Genomic DNA, 17,484 nt, shown 5'->3' with positions numbered 1-17,484 from the left:
ATCCTTATTGAACTAGTGGAGAGGCTAGAATTAAGAAGGTTTTTGAATTGGGGAGCAGGTATGGCTGTTATTCCGTAGTTTCCTCCTTTACATAGGGGGAAAGTAAGAGGTAATGGGGTGTCAGGTTGCCCCTTTATCCGTCCCCTCTGCAGGATGGTGCCATGACCCTGGGTTTGCTGGTTGGCCTGCTGGTCGGATGACCGTTGGGCCTTGGCAGCCCCTGCTTTGCTATCACTGTCCCTTCTGTAAAACCAGGCTGTGTTGTCTGAGGGAGGGGTGGCACTTGTCTGAGTGGCAAGCAGAGGTTTAAGGCCTCATCATCCTGATTTCTGAAAATTACATTGAAAATTTTCAAATTCATCTAGCTGGTCAATTCCCGATTCCAATCTCTCTCCAACTAATTTCCTGTCTCTCTTTTTGTCCTGTCTGATTAGGGCAAAAAGCCCAAAAATAAATATTTTTAAAATAAAAAGTACAATAACAAATTTCATTTTTGCATACTTCTACTCAGATAGGGTTGTAGGAGCAACACATCTTAATGTCATATGATTAAAGGGTATTCATCCATAAACCAGGTGGAGAGGCCTGCAGACAAATCATTAGTTGTCACTGACAGAGATCCAATGTGAAGTACAGAAAATGTTTTGAATGGTTTATAGAAGTGTCAGATAATTCAATAATCATAATTATTTTTAATTCCACACACAATTGATGTCATCAAAAGCCATACTTACAATGAAACCAGGTGAGACTGACCCAACCCCCAATTCCTTATTTAGCTTCAGCTAAGAACACTAGAGGGAGGAAGCATTAAGGACAAAGGTATTTAATCCTGTAACGGATAGCTCTCATCTGTCAGTATATGTAAGCCTAGTGATGTGGATCACTCGGGGTCTCTCTCTCACCCTCCTCGTTGCCCTGTGGGGTACGGTTTTTAAACGTGTGGAGTCTGACATGAGTTCAGTTAGTTGCAGGCTGCAAGGAGCTACCAAGCCCCATGCATTTTCTAAGGATGGAGATTTTGTGATTGGGGGAATTTTTTCCATCCATAATTATATGGATACTATAAAGCACAACTATACTAGTATGCCAGAGCCTATGAAATGCAGTGGGAGGTCAGTTACTATGGGAAGGGTTTAGCTATAAGTAAAAAAAAAAAAAATCTAATAATGTTTATTATGCATTTTTGTTTACAACTAAAAATCATATTAACGTTTATTATTAACTACTTTATTAACCTCTACTTTTTAACAGCATGGACATTCGGGAACTTCGATTTGCTCGCGCTATGGAATTTGCCATACAGGAAATTAACAATAGATCAGATATTCTGCCAAATATTACGCTGGGGTATGAAATACACGACTCTTGTGCAGCTGTGCCTGTAGCTTTGAAACTCGCGTTTCAGTTTGCTAACGGGCAAACCCCTAATATTTCAATGAGTAACTCTTGCCCCAAGAAAGCTGACGTTGTAGCTGTTGTGGGAGAGTCTGGCTCAACACCGTCAATTGGCATGTCCAGAATTCTAGGTCTTTTTGGAATTCCAATGGTGCGTTCAATGTAATTGTGTCAACAGCATAACTATGTAGGCCTTATGTTTGTCTTTCAAAAATATATCCTACATGCTGGCTTTACGGTGTATTACCGATAGCTGTCCATTTCCAGATGTCTATATTCTATTTTATACTCTTACAGGTGAGCCACTTTGCGACATGTGCCTGCCTGAGCGATAAGACGCAGCATCCTACATTCTTCAGGACTATACCAAGCGACCACTACCAAGCAGCTGCACTTGCACGATTAGTCAAACATTTCGGCTGGACATGGATTGGAGCTGTTCGTAGCGATTCTGACTATGGGAACAACGGAATGGCATCATTCCTGAGAGCTGCAAAAACGGAAGGAATCTGTGTTGAATATTCCGTGGCTTACTACAGGACAAATCCTCGTAGCAAGTTAGAAAGAGTGGCAGAAGTGATACGCAGTTCTACCGCACGAGTTATCGTGGCTTTTGTTGCCCCAGGTGACATGCGCTTCTTATTAAAAGAGTTATCGCGACGTACCCCTCCACACTTACAGTGGATTGGCGCTGAGGGGTGGGTAACAGACCCACATATGTTTAAATTTGGACTCTGTGCTGGAGCCATTGGTTTCGGAATTGAGCGTTCTGTAATCCCTGGTTTACAAGACTTCCTTCTGGACCTCTCACCTGCTCAGGCGTCAAAGTCCGCTCTTCTCACTGAGTTCTGGGAAGATGCATTTGGCTGCACGCTGAACGCTGCAAAAGCAGGTCAAGTTTTGGGAGTTGAGCCATGTAGCGGCAATGAGAAATTAGGTGCCATTCTGTCTCTATACACGGATACCTCGTATCTGCGCATCACAAACATGGTATACAAAGCTGCTTATGCCATAGCTCATGCTATCCATGGCCTTGTGTGCAGATATAGGTCAGAGTCTTTATCTCAGTGCAACAGAAGCATAGTCCTGGAGTCAGATCAGGTAAAAGATTGTTTGCAGTCAATTTAACAACTATAATAATCATAATCATAATAATGATGATGATGATGATGTCAAAAGGTAGGGTTTCAAGTGATCTTTCATACCAATTGAAGAGATACATCACCAATTAAATACTGTGTATATTAATAACATCAAAAGGACAAAAATGTATATTACTATTTGTGTAGATGTAAAATGTCTCTGCCCTTCCATTAACTCTCAAGGTTCTTGAGCAACTGAAAAAGGTCAACTTCACCATAAATGGAAATCACGTTTCTTTTGACACTAATGGGGACCCTGTTGCCACATATGAACTTGTTAATTGGCAAATCACTGAAGATGGAGTAATGGAGTTGGTGACAGTGGGCCGTTATGATGCTTCACAACCCACAGGTCATGAGTTCAGCATAAGCAGAAACATCACCTGGATGGGAGGACAAGCACAGGTAGAAGCTTGAAAAGATGTTGAGTCATTCTCTGTATATTACATTTTATTACACAAAGTTGTCATCTGTCTTGCCATATGGCTTTGCCAGGTGCCTGTGTCTGTGTGCAGTGAGAGCTGTCCCCCAGGCACCAGGAAGGCTGTACAGAAAGGCAAGCCTGTCTGCTGCTATGACTGTATACCATGTGGAGAGGGAGAGATCAGCAATGAAACAGGTACCATATTTGTAGTACAGGATACAAACCAGCTACACTGAATCTGTCACATTTTGTCGTATTCCTTTGTGTTACTTGGTCTAAATAATTACTGTTCTGACGAATTTCAATGATCTTAACACAAACCTTACACCACACTGCTTTAAGCCTACACTTTTCTATTTAATGCAGATTCAGTTGACTGTGTCTCCTGTCTTGATGAGAACTGGCCCAATGCCCAGAGGGATGAATGCCTGCCTAAACCAGTTGAGTTCCTGTCATGGGACGAGGTTCTTGGAATTGTATTAGCAGTTTTTTCTATTGCAGGAGCTTGTATTGCTGTTGCTGTGGCTACCGTGTTCTACAGACACAGGATGTCTCCTATTGTTCGAGCAAATAATTCTGAGCTGAGCTTTCTTCTACTCTTCTCACTAATGCTGTGTTTCCTGTGTTCTCTTACTTTCATTGGTCGGCCCTCTGAGTGGTCCTGTATGTTGCGTCACACAGCGTTTGGGATCACCTTTGTTCTCTGCATCTCCTGTGTTCTGGGGAAAACATTAGTGGTATTAATGGCTTTCAGAGCTACTCTTCCAGGTAGTAATGTCATGAAATGGTTTGGGCCTTTACAGCAAAGGATGACAGTTGTCTCTTTCACTATTGTACAGGTTTTGATATGCATTTTGTGGTTGGTGCTCTCACCCCCATTCCCCGTAATAAACATGTCACATTACAAGGAAAGAATCATTATTGAATGTGACCTGGGCTCAGTGGGAGCTTTCTGGGCTGTATTGGGCTATATTGGACTTCTTGCTGTCTTGTGTTTCATATTGGCTTTTCTGGCTCGCAAACTACCTGATAACTTCAATGAAGCCAAATTCATCACATTCAGTATGCTGATATTCTGTGCAGTCTGGATCACCTTCATACCAGCTTATGTCAGCTCTCCTGGAAAATTTACCGTTGCTGTGGAGATATTTGCAATTTTAGCTTCTAGTTTTGGGTTAATTATATGTATTTTTGCTCCAAAGTGTTTTATAATTGTCTTTAGGCCAGAACAAAATACCAAGAAGCATGTAATGGGTAAAGGTCAGTTAAAGGCCCTCTGACGTATTGTATGAAATCCCATTTGTCTATCTATCCATCTATCTCTCTCTCTCTCTTTCTCTCTCTCTCTCTCACAGAACTATAGACAAACTGCATATGTTTTTGTATCTGTAAAAGGCCCCATTCACTGTGAGAGTACTCACATTGACTCACAGTATGCAGCATTAATGCCTTAATAGTCACCATATAGTTGACTGGATGTGTAGTATCATTGATTATTTTACATAACATAACTTTTCAACTAATAATAAGATGACTCAAAATGAATTATTTAATTGATGGATTCATATCTTTCTTTGCTATAAAATATAAAACACATTTGCTACAAAATATTTATTAAATCTTTATTTGCTCAAGTGTGCTGTATGGTATGATTTATGGGGTGCAATTGATAAAACACTGTACAAATCCAAGCTGAATATTTTTTTATAATAAAAAGAATATTCAGAATTCAGTTTTGTGTTTAATGCTGTAGTCATTTATTTACAATTTCAATGTTTATGATTTATTATGTGTATTATTTCATGTTATTATACGGCTCTTCAGAATGTTCCAAAAAGTACCGTTGATTTGAATGGGCCATCCCAACGTTCTCCCATACGTTAATTCCTGCTAACAGACCGCTGCGAAAAGATAATGACCGCTGTCCTTGGCAACGGGTTTTGTGCTTCTAATTCACATCTTTCATATCATTCCGCAAGAAGTCCGGTAATTTTAACGTAACAGACTCATGGTAATTTGAAGTCAGCAAGTAATGGCCGGTTCACACTACACGATTGTCGAACATTCCTTCACGATTTAACATGTCACACTATGCGATCACAGAGCCACGACTTCGGGATTCGTCTTGGTCGGAAGACTGGCCACACTACAAGATCATGAATCTTTGTATCCAATTGCCTAGGGAACAGCTAGCTACTTTTGATAGCCTACGTAAACTTTTGAGGTAGGCTATCAAACGTAAAAAAAATTTTAAGACTGGAAATAAACTACTTTAAAACCAACATTTTGTAACCTACATTTACAATAATAACAGTTTATCAGGCTGGACATTCGTTATACAGGCCAGAGTGAGGTTTATGCTAGGTTTACGCTATGTCAACAATGGAAACGTCATTGCGATTCCCCCAAAAATTCTGACATGCCAGACTTTTCGTCGTGGGGTTTTCGAACGTCCCAGACGAAAACCTCGCAGGTCGCAAGCATGTCACACTACAAGACCTCGCCTCGTCGCAGACTTTTCAAAATCGGGCCCGATCCTGCAAATTTGTCAGCAATGAAGAAATCGGGGCAAAATCGGGCTGAAATCGTGTAGTGTGAACCGACCATAATGGGTTGCTATGCAACACCTGAAACTTAAAAGTTCTATTTGCTTGAAGAACTATTTATTTCTAAACGGGACTCATGAAACGGCAACTAAATCATTAAAAAGAGGTATGTTGGAGGAATGTCTATCGTTTTTGGCAAGTAACCGTATAATAAGCGGGATAATGTATTGTCCGTCGGTCATTAGCTGTGCGTAGGGGTGTTGTTCGCCCCGTCGGGATTTATTTTTGGCTAATGACCTCCGGACAATACATTATCCCTTACTTATTATGTTAAATAACATTAAACTATGCCTTACTATAATAATAATACGAAAGCGCGAAATTATTCATAAAAATAACTTGCATCACCAATGAAGATCAGGATGACTAGTTTAAATGAGACCTCACATGACCAGAAAAATACACACATGAAAGATATACACAAAAGCAGGTAAACATTTTTGTGATTATTTCCTCATTCCTTTCTTGATGTTTTGTTCAGGTTTAAAAAGTATAATATAACATTTCGGAGCAAAGATGCAAAGTAGTAGTCCAAAGCTGGAAGCCAGGATGGCAAAAATTTCCACAGCCACAGTGTATTTCCCTGGGGAGCTGTTGTGTGCTGGTATGAAGGAAATCCACACAGCAAAGAAGATGAGCATGCTGAAGGTGATCAACTTAGCTTCGTTGAAAGTGTCTGGAAGTTTACGCCCCATGAATGCAAGTATAAAGCAAACACAAGACAACAGGCCAATGTACCCGAGCACCAGGTAGAAACCCGGAGGCCATGCACCTTTACACTCCAGCAAAATCCTCCCAGACTGGAAGGATGTGTTCTTGAAGGGCACAGGGGGCGCCACAGCCAGCCATCCAGCGCACAGGATCACCTGCACAGCAGAGCAGCAGAAAATGAAGGCCCTTTGCTGAGGAGGCCCAAACAGTTGTACTGTATGGAGACCAGGTTTGGAGGAGCGGAAGGCCAGGAGCACCACAATGGTCTTGACTAGTATGCAGGACATAGAGAGCACGAAGCTGATCCCGAATGCCGCCTGTCGGGCCCGGCAAGACCATGGCGAGGGCCGGCCCATGAACACCAGGGAGCAGAGGAAGCAGAGTTTGAGGGACAGGAGCAGCAAAAAGCTGATCTCTGAGTTATTGGCTTTAACAATGGGTGTGGTCTTGTACCAGAGGAAGATCACAGTAATGACTGTGGCCGCAGAAACTCCCAGCAGAGACAAGACGACAAGGATGATACCCAGACTCTCTTGGAAAGAAAGAAACTCCTCCACACCAGCCACACAGGCCACTCTGTCCCTGTCAGACCAGTAGTAAAGAGGACATCTGATGCACTCCGTAGCTCCTAGACATAAAAAACAAAGCTTTTTTCATTTATGATAATGAGAGCTAGCCTCAAAACATAATGACTAAAGTATCAAAGACAGAAAAGACCCTAAGGAAAAGCCAAGTTTCCAAGTTTATTTTTGTTACACTCCACACATTATGGGATTTAGAATGTCCACGGAATTTTATTTGAATGGGTCACCCCAATGTTCTGAGGTCTGATATTTCTCAGTCAGCAGGTAAAGGTTGCTACGCAACACCTGAAAATGATTTCACCTGAATATTTTTTCTTATCATAAGTCATGAAATGGCATCAGAATCATTCAAAAATTAGGTTTCTTTGAGTTATATCTTTCAGGCAAGTAACCATTTAATAATAGAGGGGATAATGTTTTGTTCGAAGGTTTATTTTCATATATTGACCGGCCGACTTAAAATTGTCCATTACATAATGGACAGTAAATAAAATTATTCAGACTCCCCTTCTTTTCTGTTAGGAAAGTGTGTTACTCACCTGTTGTGTTGCTGATCTGTCCCTCAGCACAGGGCAGGCAGTCGAAGCAGCAAACAGCCTCTCTTGGACGTGAGGCCTTTCGACTTCCAGGAGGGCAGGCTGCACTACAGACAGAGACAGGAGCCTGCAACGACATACAATGCTATCTAAATAAGTTTAATAAATAACAGAATACATGTTTGTTTTTTTCATTCTCATCATTTACACTGTAGCACTTCACTGAACTGATAATTGTAGATATACACCTGAGACTGTCCCTCGATCCACTCAATGGACTTTTCTTCCATCTGTAACTGCTGGCCACGAGGAGCTGATCCATCAAAGCTTCCCACCTTCTGGAACCTGATGCCACCCTGGTGGTCTCGCTGCCAGTTGATGATATCATAGAGGGGCACAGGCTCACCATTAGAGTCAAAGGACACTTTCTCCCCAAACTGATTCGTGAAGTTCACCCTCTTTAAGTGGTAAAGGAGCTGTAGGCAGAGGTTAGTTAAGACAAGAATGCATAATCTAAACTTGTATTTGAAAAAAAACAAAAACATTAATTACTTCTAGTTAATTTGAATATTAAATGATAACTATGTTGTCAGTCTAAGAGAGTACGAAACTGTAACTGTTTTACCTGCCTTGGTGTAAATGCTGTGGTTCTGTTACAGCCCACGTGTGTGGTGTTTTCCCAAAGAGAACCACACTGCAGTAGCTTGTGCAAAGCATGGGCAATGGCATACACAGCTTTGTATACGTTGTAAGAGATTCTGACTTGTGACACATCACTGTAACTGGTTTTGCGTGTGGTCAGATCTTCATTTCCACTACACTGTGGAGTGTTTGAGAAACTGTGAGACCCAAACACTAGCCTGCACCCAAACAGCTCCTCCCAGAACATATTAATCAATGCTGACTCTGGTCGTGGTGATGGACGCACCTTCAGGAGAAATTCCGACAGCCCTGGGATGACTGTGCCTCGAAAGGAAAAGCCCAGAGTGCCCACCAGCACAGGCTGAAACTCAGGTGCAGTCAGCAGACTGGCAGTCACCCACGCCTCACTGGCCACCCACTGCAACCTGGTCAGGTTGCGTCGAGCAACTTCAGTCAGAAGTTCAAGCAGCTGTCCTTCTGTGGCAAAGGCGATGACCACACGGGCAGTGGTTGTTTCTAAAATGTCAGCAATGACATTGATCCTGGCCATTGATGGTGCTTTAGGAATGGTTTTGTGGAAGGCTAGGCAACCACCCCACTCCTGTAGCTGCTCAGAAAATGCCTGGATCCCATAGCGACTGTAGTCATCCTCTGTGCCTACTGTGCCAACCCAATGCCACCCAAAGTGGGCAACGAGCTGAACCAGTCCCAGCACTTGAAACGTATCACTAGGCACTGTGCGCAGGAAGGAAGGATACACTTGCTTGTTTGTAAGACATGTGCAGGTGGCAAAATAGCTAACCTATAAACACAGGCAAGGGTTAAAGAGGAGAGTGGTTGTATGTATAAAAGTTTGTCTTAAAACATACATAGTTCAAAAGCACAAATACACTTTAATGATTTATCACAAAAGGAAGCAATCAAATGTGTAACTGCAGGATGTCAGAATGAAGAATGTCACAATTTGAAGTAGTACACGCTTATCCCATTTTACATTCATGTATACTGTACAACCCTATGTGTCCCTTTCCATTTATATGCATGAATACTGCACAGCCCCATTTTCATTTATACGATAATACAGATCTCCTTGCTGTACAGTTTATCCATATTATGACTCTGGTGTTGTTACGTTTGAGCTAGATTAACACATGTACATTATTCAAATAATATAAATAATGAATTTAACCGTTTAAATCTTTTCCATACCACTGGTATTCCAAAAGGTCCCAAAGTGTGTGCCAGAGCACGGGTGGGTGTAGAAGATGCTAAACCAATGACAGCAGAGACTGGGGCATCAGCCACGCACTGGGAGCCTTCTGTCTGATTCTGATAGTAAGCCAGGGATCCACTAGCCAGTGACAACCCCCCTGTCAAGCCAGTGTGGACTTGATCACAGCTGTCCATGATTCTGTAGCCCAGTGTAACCCCAGGCAAAAGGCTGGCGTTTTCATTTATCTCTTTGATGGCAAATATCATAGTCTGGACCCAACGGAAAGCTCGAAGATCATACCTGAAATAATCAAAAGCAGATGTGAATTTAACAGCAGAAATATCTACCTTTTTATAATACAATGTAGGTGCTTTTTAATGGTAGACTACATATTCATTTCAGAAAATTGAGATTTATGACAAGTCTTAGCCTGCAAAAAATGTGCATTTTATAATTGTATTTTACAAACACACACCAATAATATAAAATATGAAAAATACCATAATCAAAAGATGAACTCTGCACAAACAAAAACTGTTCATGAATTACAGTACATGACCTAATGATATTAACAAAAAAAACTAATGTCAAGTTCAAGTGTCAAGTTCAAGTGTCAATGTTGAAATTAAAATTAAAAGATTATCATTTCAGTTTCAGTCAATCTGCCATATTTGGATTGTGGTATTTTTCCATGGAGGTTTCCTGGACAAATTGGGTTTTCATCCACCTGATCTATCTGACAATGAGGTTTTTCCACTCACCCACTGCACTGGCTGTGCTGCGGTCTGGAGGTGTAGTTATGGTTTGGCTTTGAGGCCATGTAGTGAAGGGGAAATAGACCCCCAATCAGGATCTCCCCATCTGCCTTCAAGATTGGCAAATTAAAATCTCCAATCTTACTGCAAAATCTCTCTGCAGCACAGCTCTCTAGCAAGAGGTGCAGAATGAATAGTACTATAGGTGCCATTCGCTTACTCAGGCCTGCTGACATCTCTGCAGATATCAGACACACGTAAAGAAATGTGACATAGTTGCAGCAGAGTGCAGGGTAGACAGACATGCCCATCCTATAAAAGCCCTGGATCTGCTACAAATGACATGTCAAGTGACAGCAACTAAGATAAACCAATGAAAGATTTTGTGGGGGAGGGGACTTTATACAGCATAATACAGTGCATCTCATGTTAGTATTTTCTCAGTTGCGTTCTCAATAGTTCATGCATTTTCGCAAAATAGCTTATATTTTTTAACACAATATTGTTTACCTGGGGAAGGGTGTAAGTTTCCCGGAAGTCCTTAATCATGTTTGAGTTGAAAATTGTGTCAATGAATAAGAGTTTCACTAAAATAAGGGAATTCGTTCATCATTGTTTCGAACCAAGACCAAGTGTGAAAAGTATGCAGACACATTATCAACATGACAGTAGAAGTGGATACTGACTGCTCACTTGTACCAGAGTATTGTTTTTCTGAAACTAATTGAATACTATTCATGTTTCAGGCACACTTATGTTATCAATACAATGTTCCACAATGCTGGACTGCTCCCATATTAGCATTGAACTTGCCGAGAGGTGTTTTCACTGGTCTCACATAATGCACAAAATGATCCATGTACAATGCTACAAAGTTACAATGCACTCTAAGAGGAAATACAAAAATAAACAATAAATGTACTGTGATGCGAATTCATAGTGGACTATATCCCTCTTCATTACTGTCTGTCTGGCCAAAGATTTTGGTCCACATCATGTTTTCAATGTTAAAAACAATCTTGCATGATAGACTGGTCTCAGGCTGGTTGGAGAGAACACGGTGCACCCACTGTCGTCTGATTTCGGAGATGGCCTTGGACATACAGAACCAGGTCCTGGAACGGATGAAAGGTAGCCCGTTCTTTTCAATACAGTTGCCCAGGAATGCTTGGTGCTATTTATGTTGATAATAGATTGCAGCAACAGATTTAAATTGTTATTTGAATTATTTGAATCATTATTTGGACCTATTTGAACCTATTTATTTGAACATTATTTGAACCTATTTCTTTGCATGCCTGAAGCAACACCTATTTTAAATAGGCCTAGCTGAGTGGTCTTGTTTGCATGTTTCATCACTTGTTTTGAGTGCATGCAATCTTTTGGGTCTATTCTGGTTTTATTTAATTGCTTGTTTGCTGCGCACAAACAGGCCTAAGCCTACTGCAAATAAATTCCTTTGTTTCAAAACTTTCGATAAGAAATCCCATTTGACTGAAAAAAAAATAGTGTGCACAATACAAGTTTGATACAATACAATATCTAGAGTTAGATTTTCTTGTATTCATTTCTAGGCTCCCGCCTGTGGCAGGGGCTGATGTTGCTCTGTGACACATAACAATCGCTTATTAATTAGAATGGAATATAGATTAGCTAAAATAAGCAGGCTGTCTGTTAGGCTCCATCCTATTACAAATAGGAATAGGTGGGCCTTAAAGTAGAAAAGGTTGAGAACCCCTGTCCTAAGTCATTGACATTGTTGTCCAGTAGGCTTAAATGCTTCCTCCTTGCATCCCAGTGATCAAGACAGAAATCAGTGTTTGACTGCCACCGTCAGGATGTTATGGAAGAGCACAACTCTGGCCAATGATTCCCTGTTCACCCTGGTGTATATAAAAGATAACTACTATGTACTTTATTAACTGATATCTACAGAAATAAACCTTTAAACTGTCAATTTTTTGAGTGATGCCTGTGTGATGTGTGATTGTGTGACTAAACTAAAATAACCAAAATATAATACAAAATACAGTTCAGTACAAACACAGTAGACCTGCTTTGCTTTGTTCAACTTTTCTAAACTCCCCAAAAATGAACTATGACAATGAACCCTCCCCTCTCAAGCAAATGGCCAACTTGCCCAATTTGATTAATCGAATGTCAGATGACACACTGAAAAGGCACAACCCTCTCAATAAAACAATTGAGAGCAAAGAGAGGGATGCAGTCAGAGAGCAGACATGTGGGTCTCTCCAATTCTCCTTCTGCTGGCCTGGACGGTGTCGGCTGCCACACTGCTCTCTCCCATCCTCAACTCCAGCTCTGATACTCCTGACCTCTGCCAGCTGCGGGAGCAGTTCAATCTGACTGGGATGCACCAGGATGGAGATGTGATCATAGGGGGGCTGTTTGACGTCCATTTATTCACTGAGTTTCCAGAGCTGTCTTTCAACACTAAACCTGCAGAGCCCTGGTGCCATGGGTGAGTAAAAAGCTGTGTAGCCTGGATTGGCTCTCCAATGATATGACAGGACAGAGCTTAAGTCTTAACCCTCATTCAGTTCAAACAACAAATTAGCAATGTAATCTATGTAAAGCTGCCTCTGCCGCTTCTTCTGTGATATCTACAATTACAACTGACAGTGCCACTTGTTATATACAATTATCAGTAGTCTATTATGAATATTATTAGCCCTATCATAGGATAATATTTGATAATGTAATTGATGAATGCTGTATTTTTCCTTTCTATCTGCCAGGTTTGACCTAGATGGTTTTAAGCAAGCACAGACAATGGCCTTTGCCATAAATGAGATAAACCAAAATCCCAATCTGCTTCCCGAACTCTCTCTAGGATACAGCATTTATGACAATTGTGTAAAACTCGGAGTGGCATTCCGTGCTGCAACAGCTCTCATTAGTGGAGCACAAAAATCTCTCTCCTCATCTGGCTGCAGCGGGTGGCCACCTGTGTTGGGAATCGTGGGGGATTCCATATCAACTCACTCTATTGCCATTTCTAGTGTGGCGGGTCTTTATCGTGTCCCAATGGTACGAGCTGTTGAAATCGAATATGCATCAAAAAAGGAGATTGACACTTGGGTTGTTGTTGTTTATATGTATACTACTACAGGCAGTAGAGGTGAATGGTGGCCATATAAATGTTTATCCCTTTCAAATCAGCCAGCCTTAATGGGTGTATTTTTTCACAACCGTTTTAACTTAAGGATATTACCTTTTGAAAATTACATTCAGTAAAAGTACAAAAAATGTAGACCACTGAACTGTATACTCAAATTAGTTTTATTTTCTGCTTGTGTAATTTACTCAATGACAATTAAAAATAAATTCTCTTTCATGAAGGTTAGCTATTTTGCCACGTGTTCCTGCTTAAGTGACAGACGGCGCTACCCCTCTTTTTTTAGGACTATTCCCAGTGACGCCTTCCAAGTGAGAGCTATGATTCAGATATTGCAGCACTTCAGATGGACATGGGTGGGTCTCATCTATAGTGATGATGATTATGGCCGACATGCTGCTCAGTCTTTCCATGAAGATATCACTGCATATGGTGGCTGTGTAGCATTCTCAGAAATACTGCCCAAAGACAATGATATTGTGGAGATCAGAAAGATCATGCAGGTGATTCAGACTTCCACCTCACAAGTGATTGTGGTCATTTCAGCGGCATCATACCTAGTGCCCCTCATGGATGAGGTGGTTCGTCAGAATGTAACACGGCAGTGGATTGCCAGTGAGGCATGGTCATCCTCTACTCTCTTTCTTATCCCGCGCCTGCTCCCATTCCTCAGAGGCACTCTGGGCATTGGCATCCGGCGAGGAGAGATTGAAGGGCTAAAGAAGTTTCTATTGAGTGTCCGCCCCGACAACAGCCCTAACAGTTTGGTAAGAAAGGTCTGGCAGGAGATGTTCGGCTGCAGGTTTGAGCCACAAGAGGCCTTGGCAGTGGCTGAGGGAAGAATCTGTACAGGACAGGAGGACCTGAGCAAAGCTGACTTGGCATACAGCGATGTGTCTGACCTCAGACCCTCCTACAATGTCTATAAAGCAGTCTATGCCCTGGCACACTCCCTCCACAACCTGATGAGCTGTGTCCCAGACCAAGGGCCCTTTAAAGGGAATAGCTGTGCCAGTCTCCATGATATACAACCTTGGCAGGTACACAGCTGTTTCCACATTCTTGGACACAAGCACATATGAAGTTCAGGCTGGGCAGTATGCCCAAAAGTGATTATACAAACTCATATCAGTGCATACATGACAATTTTAGTTTTACATCCAACACTTTTTATTTAATTAAAATATAAACATTAAAAAGGTATTTTGATAGGAAATATTTTGAACAAGATATATAAATCCACAGAAAAAAAACACAAAATAAATAAGACAAAATAGAACATGAATTAAAGACAAAATATATGAAAACCATTCATTTTAAAACTATCCAGTCTCCAGTAGCTGGGGAAAAATACTTGCTTACCTATGGAACCTATTACTTTGACTACAATGGAGTGGAAGGGTGTCTTAGCTGATAAACTATAACAGTTCTTCTGTGTTTTGCACTTCAAAGGCTTTGTGTGAAATATATTCTAATCTCCAATATGGACATCTCCAATGTGGTCTCGTTTCAGCATTAACAAACTATTACTATAGGTGCCATACATATACAGTACTTTCTCTTAAAAATGACCTACTTTGATACCACCACACTATGTTGTTGTGGTATGACTTTATCCAGGTCTTCTCATATTGCTAGCCTTTTTTATTTCTCAATTCATATTGCTAAAATTATGCCAGCCCAATATGAAGCACCTTTATTGCAGGATATATTAGGTGTCAGGACCTGGCATGAAAGTGGTGTCTCTTAATTTATCTGTGTTCTCGGTTTTTCTTGGCTATAGTTAATTCACTACCTACAGAGGGTGAAGTTTACCACAGGCTTTGGGGATCAGGTGTCTTTTGATGAAACTGGTGAAGCCTTGGCAATCTACGATATATTCAACTGGCACAAAATGCCAGATGGTACAATGAGGGCTCAAACAGTGGGTGTTGTTGATGAATCACAACCAACTGGGCAAGTCTTCTATTTGGAAGAAGACAAACTCTCCTGGAACTCTGAATTAAACAAAGTGATTTCACATTGTAATTCTCAAGTCATGAATATCTCCTGAAATAAGATTTAAGAGTAAACTTTGTGGTACATTGTTTATTGTAAAATTTAAAAACACTAGATTTGTGGCGTAATTAAGTACCATACATGCACCACACTTCACTACAGAATGTACTGCACCTTTTATGCACAGCCTCCAAGGTCAGTGTGTAGTGAGTCCTGCCCCTTTGGAACAAGAAAAGCCAGATTGAAAGGACTGCCTGCCTGCTGCTTTGATTGCCTTCCTTGTGCAGATGGAGAGATCACTAACATGACAGGTAAATAAACTGAGGTAACCAAAAGGACTTCCGGTGTAATTTAGTTTGAAGGGAAAATGAAAGGCCTTTTCAGCAGAACGCTTGGTTCATTACCTGTTGAAAGTGTCCCATTTTGTAAAGTGTCATGGATTCTTTCTTCTTAACATTGCCTAAATGAAAAAAAAAAAAAAAAGCCTTACTTTGGTCTGAAAAGTGAATTATTCCCTTTTTTCTACCTCTCTTTAATGAATAGCTTTCTGCTCTCTTCGTTTCTCATCAGATGCCATTGAATGTTTGAAGTGCCCAGTGGAATTCTGGTCAAGCTTAGAGAGAGATCACTGTGTGCCAAAGGAGATTGAGTTTCTCTCCTACGAAGAGACCTTAGGCATCTTATTGACATCAGTGTCTTTGTTTGGTGCATGTGCCTCTGCTATGGTCATTGCCATATTTTTTTACCACCGTCATACTCCTGTAGTGCGAGCCAACAACTCCGAACTGAGCTTCCTGATTCTGCTTTCACTAAAACTCTGTTTCCTGTGTGCCCTGCTGTTCATTGGTCAGCCCAGGATGTGGACCTGTCAACTCCGCCATGCAGCATTTGGTATGAGCTTCGTACTCTGTGTCTCTAGCATTCTGGTCAAGACAATGGTTGTGATTGCAGTTTTTAAGGCCTCAAGACCGGAAGGTAAGGGGGCCTTGAAGTGGTTTGGAGCAGCCCAACAAAGAGGCACTGTCCTCATCCTAACTGCTCTCCAAGTGGTCATCTGTGTGATTTGGCTCTCCACTGCTTCTCCTGCACCTTACAGAAACACTCACTACCAGAGCTCCAAGATTGTGTTTGAATGTGCAGTTGGCTCAGTGGCAGGTTTTGCGACATTGTTAGGCTACATAGGCATTTTGGCAGCCATTAGCTTCCTGTTAGCTTTCTTAGCAAGAAACCTGCCAGACACTTTCAATGAGGCTAAATACATTACCTTCAGCATGCTCATATTCTGTGCTGTGTGGATTGCTTTCATTCCTGCCTATATAAGCTCTCCTGGTAAGTATGCAGACGTAGTTGAAATCTTTGCCATCCTGGCATCAAGCTTTGGCCTGCTCATAGCCATATTTGCCCCAAAATGCTACATAATTCTCTTGCATCCAGAAAGGAACACCAAGAAGGCACTAATGGGTCGAGGTACTCCTAAGTAATAATTCACTTGACCAATAAAATCTCATACTGAAATCAAAGCAAAACGTACAATAACTTTGCTTCTCAAATTCTTCTGAATTCATAAGATACCGATCGTAATAACTGATACAAACTTTAGGCCATAATAATTGACCCGATCTGAAGGCTGATGGACTGTCTGATTTCGGAGAGTCCTTGCCTAATCTGAATCAGGTTAATGATTTTTGTTATAAGCCTGCAGTTCGTAACGTCTGAGTTGTGTTTATGTAGATTCACTCATAAGACCAAAGCCACTCCTCCAACACAGGAGCATGCGCTGCCTGACTAGTCTACTTGCTGATGCCGGACTCTGACTCCATAAGAGAGATCACAGTGAATCATTGTCATCGCTAACTGTATCCAACTTCCTATCCCTGTCGTGGATTGCCTTCCTGATTTCTGTGTAGAGGACGGTCAAATGTCTGCCAGACTGAGGATGTATGGTTGGTGGCTGTGCCTGCACACTGCCTTAACCGACATTTTTCGCCCCAAATGCAAAAAATGTCTTAGAAGTGTTAATTATTCCTATTCTGTATCGGACTGTTCTTCTAAGTTTGTGTCATTGAGTTTGTGTTTGGAGTTTTAAATATGGAAGCCTTTCAGTACACTGCCCCCACACTTCTGTCTGTACTTCTGTCTTCCCCTTCTTGCTTTGTTTAGCAGTAAAAACTGTTCTAGGTATAGGTGGAACTGCAAATGTTGGCTGCATTTTCCTTGACATTCTTGTGCAACTAGCTTGCTAGCTTTTATATAGCAATATTTCTGCCTTGCCTTTTGGAAGATACTGGTCATGCGCAATGGGTATGAGACGGCCAATAATTTTCATAAGGGATGAA

The 17,484-nt window shown here is 41.3% G+C and overlaps 3 protein-coding genes across 3 annotated transcripts; 2 read left to right on the top strand and 1 right to left on the bottom strand.

Moving 5' to 3' along the window:
* Positions 1-963: 963 nt before the first annotated feature.
* Positions 964-4,244, top strand: LOC308370460 (extracellular calcium-sensing receptor; the record flags this gene model as incomplete). Its single annotated transcript, XM_080845108.1, has 6 exons — positions 964-1,115; positions 1,255-1,549; positions 1,696-2,499; positions 2,724-2,945; positions 3,036-3,159; positions 3,331-4,244. The coding sequence occupies exons 1-6, from the start codon at positions 1,057-1,059 to the stop codon at positions 4,242-4,244; spliced, it is 2,418 nt and encodes an 805-aa protein (XP_080701234.1). The 5' UTR covers positions 964-1,056.
* A 1,772-nt stretch (positions 4,245-6,016) lies between these two features.
* olfcu1 (olfactory receptor C family, u1) lies at positions 6,017-10,247 on the bottom strand (the record flags this gene model as incomplete). The annotated part of the gene is made up of 6 exons (XM_080845021.1): positions 6,017-6,909; positions 7,405-7,528; positions 7,650-7,877; positions 8,027-8,845; positions 9,253-9,556; positions 10,018-10,247. The coding sequence occupies 6 exons, from the start codon at positions 10,245-10,247 to the stop codon at positions 6,017-6,019; spliced, it is 2,598 nt and encodes an 865-aa protein (XP_080701147.1).
* A 2,136-nt stretch (positions 10,248-12,383) lies between these two features.
* LOC308370459 (extracellular calcium-sensing receptor-like) lies at positions 12,384-16,629 on the top strand (the record flags this gene model as incomplete). The annotated part of the gene is made up of 6 exons (XM_080845107.1): positions 12,384-12,493; positions 12,771-13,062; positions 13,375-14,190; positions 14,934-15,161; positions 15,336-15,459; positions 15,719-16,629. 6 exons carry the CDS (start codon positions 12,384-12,386, stop codon positions 16,627-16,629), a joined length of 2,481 nt encoding a protein of 826 aa, XP_080701233.1.
* Positions 16,630-17,484: the final 855 nt, after the last annotated feature.

This window comes from Sprattus sprattus (genome assembly GCF_963457725.1).
Source record: "Sprattus sprattus genome assembly, chromosome: 9".
Classification (NCBI taxonomy): domain Eukaryota; kingdom Metazoa; phylum Chordata; class Actinopteri; order Clupeiformes; family Clupeidae; genus Sprattus; species Sprattus sprattus.
Note: the sequence above shows the minus strand (reverse complement) of the source record. Positions and strands in the feature narration are given on the sequence as shown.